This window comes from Apium graveolens, chromosome 5, assembly GCF_009905375.1.
Source record: "Apium graveolens cultivar Ventura chromosome 5, ASM990537v1, whole genome shotgun sequence".
Classification (NCBI taxonomy): Eukaryota; Viridiplantae; Streptophyta; class Magnoliopsida; order Apiales; family Apiaceae; genus Apium; species Apium graveolens.
This window is the reverse complement of record NC_133651.1, coordinates 260,725,671-260,731,651: the sequence shown is the minus strand read 5'-3', so window position 1 is coordinate 260,731,651 and position 5,981 is coordinate 260,725,671. Positions and strand designations below refer to the sequence as shown.

The window sequence follows — 5,981 nt, the reverse complement described above, 5'->3', positions numbered from 1 at the left end:
TTAATTATTTCAACCTACTTTTACAAAAACTAAAAAATTGAATCTACAAAGCTGACCCCCCCCCCCCCCCCGTTAGTTGTTACAGCACAGAAAGCTGAGGAGGTTCTGTCCCCACATTTAAGTAAACAACTCCCAAATGTTTGCTAGTCAAAATCTATAATCATTGGCTACACTAATCAAGGCAATTAAGCACTAAACCTAAACAAATTCGCATCTTGGGGTAAATGACTATAAGTTCATTTATGTAGGGAATGTTAATATATTTGCCCAGCCATTTGACTTGGCCTTTTCATGGTTTCAAAAGAGTAAGGGTAACTATGCAAATAAAAAGAACTTGATGTCCAGTTATGTAAGTGTATCAACTATATAAACTGTCACAACCAACTCAGCACTCACTCAAACTTGGAAGTACAGACATCAGCTGTATTTTGTAGTATTATTTGAATTAACATACACTCAGTAGTAGCCTTAATAGTTTCCAAATTACATTTCTTTTTAAGTGATGAGGCAAAACAAGAAAATATCTTTTGTACTTGGTTTTCTCTTGATTCTTGTTTACTTGACCACATTTTCCGCGATTTCGACAGAGGCTAGGAGACATCACGGTAAGAAAAGCAGAACTCATAAGCATAAGAAACCAAGGCATGATCATCATAGTACTCCTGGTCATGTATATAATTCCAGTAATTTCAACATACTGAAGTTTGGAGCTAAGGGTGATGGAGTTTCTGATGATTCCAAGGTACGTACATCTTAATCATTTGATCAAAGAGATTAATGAAATAATAGACATGGTATTTAGAAATTAGTTAATCTTATACTTGAGGTAATGAAATGCAGGCACTTGAAGATGCATGGAAAGCTGCATGTCAAGTAGAGGGGGCAATTTTACAGATTCCATACAACTACAAGTTTTTGATTAAGCCGGTGACTTTAAAAGGTCCATGTATGTCTCAATTGCTTTTTCAGGTCTTGACCTTCTCTCCTTCCACTCCTCTATATTTAATAAAGTTTCAGCTTTACATGCACACTCCACTAAAATTGTAATTCTGAAAAAAATAAGCAGATTGATGGGAGTCTGTTGGCTCCTCCAAAAGTAGGTGCATGGCCAAAATCCAGTTTGTTTCAGTGGATTAACTTCAAATGGATTCACAACTTCACCATCCAAGGTACAGGTACTGTTGATGGCCAAGGTTCTAACTGGTGGGCTGCTGCTTCTTCTACCCAAGTTGCTTTCACTCAGGTTAGAATGTCAACCTTAATTTCATATGCATAGAACACTTGTTATAAGAACATAGATAATTTCATCTTGATTTAATCATTGGACTCTGTTTACAATATTGCAGAAGCTGTCCGACCAGAAAGTACCATACATGAAACCAACGGTGAGATTTTATAAGCATATAAAATTGCTATCGTAGTATAATTATAATTTGAAGAAATTATCTTGTAACTGATCACGGTATTGTAACGTTTCTTATTTACAGGCACTGAGATTCTATGAAAGTTACAATGTTACGATCCGCGATATCAGTCTCATAAACAGCCCTTTGTGTCATCTAAAATTTGATAATTCTGGAGGGGTGAACATAGACAATATCACCATTATTTCACCAGAAACCAGTCCAAACACGGACGGCATTCACCTGCAGAACACCCGGGATGTTGAAATTCAGCATTCCAATATAGGCTGTGGTGAGAGTCAAGAATGATCAAGTGCCACTTAACTGACTGGTTTATTACAATGTGTTTACTATATAAATTGATATAATACTAATAATCTTGATAATTGCCACATGATTGAACTGAAAAGGCCTGATAAAAGGCAACCATTATATATTAATGATCAATGGACTAGTACCAAAAATCAAGTGTAGTTCATTGCACATGCGCTTTACACGTAACTTTAGAAGTGTAAAAGGAGGTCACTGCGAAGACAACTTTTGATGCGCAGAAGCCAACGTCTGCTCACACAGTCTGTGTTGTATATTACTACTAATTTTCTTTTCTAAGCATAAAATACTCCCAACTGGAACACATGCGACTAGTTATTATATATGGAAGTATAAAATACATATTTTTTTATTGTCTTAATTTAGTTATCTGGACAATTTACAGGGGATGATTGTGTGTCTATTCAGACTGGCTGTTCCAACGTTCATATTCACCATCTAAATTGTGGCCCTGGACACGGAATTAGGTAACTTACATGAATGACTTAACATCTAAGATTATATAGTTCTCTACATAAAATTCTACTAACGTATTTGCATCAGCATAACTATTTATGTTTTTTATTATAAGTTGCTGGTCATTGTTTCTGTGATTCTTACATAGTTATTAAGATTTGAGTTTCAGCTTAGGAGGATTAGGGAAAGATAAAAGTGTTGCCTGCGTTTCTGATATCATGGTTGACAATATTATCATGCAAAACACCCTTTATGGAGTAAGGATCAAGACTTGGCAGGTACAATATAACTTACTATGGCAGTCTTTTTCTGCAAGATGATGCGTAAAAGTAGGATTTTTGATGTGAATCGCCCAAACATTTATCATAATATGATATGTTATAAAAATCGTTTGTCATGTACCATCAGTGAAATATGAATGAGTGATTATAACATAAGTAAATTTGTTTAATTTCTCTGTTCGATGTTTAAAGGGTGGAGCTGGACTAGTGAAGAATATATCATTTTCACACATTAAAGTTTCTGATGTCAAAGTTCCGATAATGATTGATCAATATTATTGTGACAAGCATTTGTGCAAGAATCAAACAGATGCAGTAGCAATAACAGGAGTCAAGTACGATCAAATCATGGGGACTTTCTCAGTGCAACCTATTCATCTGGCTTGCAGCAATAGCATTCCATGTATTAACGTCGATCTCACCAATGTTCAACTGAGGCCAGCTTCATCGAAATTAGGGTATGGATCAGGAGGATTACAACATGGAGGATTGTGCTGGAATTCTTATGGAAGATCAAAAGGTCCTCTTGTTCCATCAAGCATGGACGATTGTTTGATGAGGGGTAGTGGCGGTTCAGGACCTCAGAGAATTGCAAGATCTCGTAATGAAAATGTTTGTTAATTTGTTTTTTTTGTTCTTGTACATGATCAACTTGCTTTCTTGTCTTTCTGATTGGATTGTGTTAGGATATGTTGTAATTGCTTCCCTTCTACTGTGCTTAATTTTACGTGTGGAAAGAGGATTACTGTTATGTTTTAACAGTTCATCAAACTGTGCAACTCTTTTCGGCAATTCTACTTCGAAACTTGTCCAAGATAATTCCAACAATTTTCATTCTCTCCTTTTTTGTTTTTAGGTAAAGTTTATATACCAAAAATAAAAGTTAATTTTGAACATGAAACGAGCTGGTTCATCATTGAAGATGTTAAAATATTTTAACAGAAAAATATTATTTTTGATACTAAAATATAACAATTATTTTAATTATTTTAACACAATTATCCATATTGTTCTAGTCAAAAGCTATTCAGCAATATAATATATCTGAATATATATAGGCAAATGATCAAATAAAAATCAAACTTATAATAAAAACTAGAAATTAATGTATCTAAGAGCAAGTCCAACAATGTCTTAGTTGAAGTCTTAAATATAACTAGCATAATAACCTGTACGAGCACGGTCATTTTCTAGAGTTTTTTTTATGCATCATGCAATTATAATGTTTTTAGAGTAATTTCAACAATATCCTTACATGTCCCCCTCTAAAAATTTAGGAGTTTCGAATGTTTCTTCACTTTTAGGAGTGAATATCCCCTCAACTATTATTATATTATATTTTTCTTACTCTTCATTTTATATTTAATGAATGAATATAAATAGGGTAGTAATTGTACGTTTAAAACGAAACGATAAAACTTAATCTGTAGAATGCTCTTAGTATGTTTACGGATAAAAAACTAAAAATTAACATACATGTTAAATACAGAGTTGACCAAAATCTTGAATTTTATTTAAATAAACTATATGTTGAAAGAGATATGTCCTAAGTCCAATCATGTATGAGGATTTAGGAATAACTTTTATGTAATCTGTTTTGATTTCATTGATATTAATAAAAGACTTGTTTTGTTTTTATTGCAGGCTCTATCTATTTAAATGTTTAAATAAGATATACCACAGTTTAGAGTAAAATTTTTATGGATTGTGATGAGATCATAATAATGAGACCTAAAAGATGATAACTCTAAACTTAAATAGTTCCTGGTCGTAGGATTACTAACTGGTAATTAATAATCTGCAAAGATCGGTACATACTATGTTTGCTTCATTATGAAGGATGTCTGTTTTCATATACATTTGTGTGGTGACACTATAGCTAGTATGTAGGTGCTTATTATAGAATAAGTTTACTGAACATGACTCACACAGCTGAACAACTGATGGAGTTCACTCACGTGTCAGCAGTTGTTCACATAGTGATAGTTGTACAAGTATCCTTAGACTTGAGGTCATCATAGTCATCTTGTGTACACTGAACTATGCTTTGGTTTAGTTCTTAGTCTCAAGGGACAATTATAAGGGCTCTACTGGGTATAGGAATTTGTACACGAAGATAGTGTATGATCAATAAAGGATCTACCCCTTCCGGTGTAGAAAGATAATATTCAATGCTGATTCACTTATGTTAGTTCAGGAATCTCTGGCCAGAGTGAATGAAATTAGAAAAGAGTTTCTAATTTACATTAAATAGAACTAAGCATAGTGAATGGGAAAACAAGTGATTAAATAAGATAGGCTTGACACAAGTTCCATGACTTGTATTTAATTGTGACATTGCAGGGTAGAAGGAATTAATTGTATGGTAACTACTCACTGAATAGGTTCTTGGTATTCTAAGCAGTGAATTCGTATTATCCGGATAATCGCGATATGTTGAGAAGTATCCCTCACGATGTAAAATAAATATGATTAATTAATTAATCATATTTAATGAATTAGAGAATTTATATAAATAATGATAAAATAGTTTTATTATTATTTATTTCTACTACCGGCTTAATATTGAACCTACAGGGTCACACCATAAAAGAGAATGATTTAATGGTGGAGAAATTAATTAATAATGGCCGATAATTATTTATTTATGAAATAAATAATTAATTGGCAAATTTAATAATTGATTAAATGAGATTTAATTGATTATAAATTAATTAAGAAAAAGTTCTTAATATTATTAATTAAGAATTTAATTTTTGGAAATTAAATCAAGTGAGAGAATTATTTCTAAAGTGTTTAGAAAAAGAATTAATAATTAAAAGGTGTTTTAATTATTAGTGATAATAATAAAGGATTAATAATAATAATATTTTAAGGGAAAATTTTCAGCTGAAAATTTTGCCTATAAATATACTATTATAAACCCTATTTTTGTCTCAACCAAAAAGATTTACAAAACCCTAATTCTCTCCATCTCCTCCTCCTTCATTACATCGTTTTCTTGGTGGATACCGGTGGAGTGCTTCACACTTGAGGAGCAGCTGCTAAGGATCTCCGTTCATCGTTCTTGGATCGCTATTAAAGACCTCCATCTTTCCATTAACGTAAAGTTTCTTAAGGTAAACACACTGAATTACGAATTAAATATTATTTTTCGCATGGATCCTGCGGAGGGTTTCGGTTTTTTTAAGATTAAATTTACGTTTTCGCTGCGTTTATGTGCTAAAAACCCTTCAATGGCATCAGAGCTACTTGCGAAAAGTTTTTAATTCATTTATGTGTTTAACTATTTTCGATATATGAGCATGTACGTGATTCGCCATGATTTGATGTTGATATAATATGCTTATATATGTATGGTTTTGAATATATGATATTCGTGTGAGTTGTATAATCATAAGATGATTATGTAATCTGTATATATACTGATATATACATGATTTATGTTTGTTCTAATTATGAGAATCATATTAGATACGGATTCTGAATTGGCTGCTGCAGATTTGCTGAA

The 5,981-nt window shown here is 32.4% G+C and overlaps 1 protein-coding gene across 1 annotated transcript; it reads left to right on the top strand.

The window, feature by feature from the left end:
• The first annotated feature begins 414 nt into the window (after positions 1–414).
• Positions 415–3,290, top strand: LOC141661718 (polygalacturonase At1g48100). Its single transcript, XM_074468719.1, has 8 exons — positions 415–742; positions 841–969; positions 1,067–1,243; positions 1,347–1,385; positions 1,488–1,695; positions 2,119–2,200; positions 2,359–2,467; positions 2,663–3,290. Exons 1-8 carry the CDS (start codon positions 503–505, stop codon positions 3,089–3,091), a joined length of 1,413 nt encoding a protein of 470 aa, XP_074324820.1. The 5' UTR covers positions 415–502; the 3' UTR covers positions 3,092–3,290.
• The last annotated feature ends 2,691 nt before the right edge of the window (positions 3,291–5,981 follow it).

Coding starts and splice junctions, on each gene's coding strand:
- LOC141661718 (XM_074468719.1), top strand. CDS start 503: ATGAGGCAAAACAAGAAAATATCTTTTGTACTTGGTTTTCTCTTGATT. Junction 743..840: donor GAGTTTCTGATGATTCCAAG/GTACGTACATCT, acceptor AATGAAATGCAG/GCACTTGAAGATGCATGGAA. Junction 1,696..2,118: donor GCATTCCAATATAGGCTGTG/GTGAGAGTCAAG, acceptor GACAATTTACAG/GGGATGATTGTGTGTCTATT.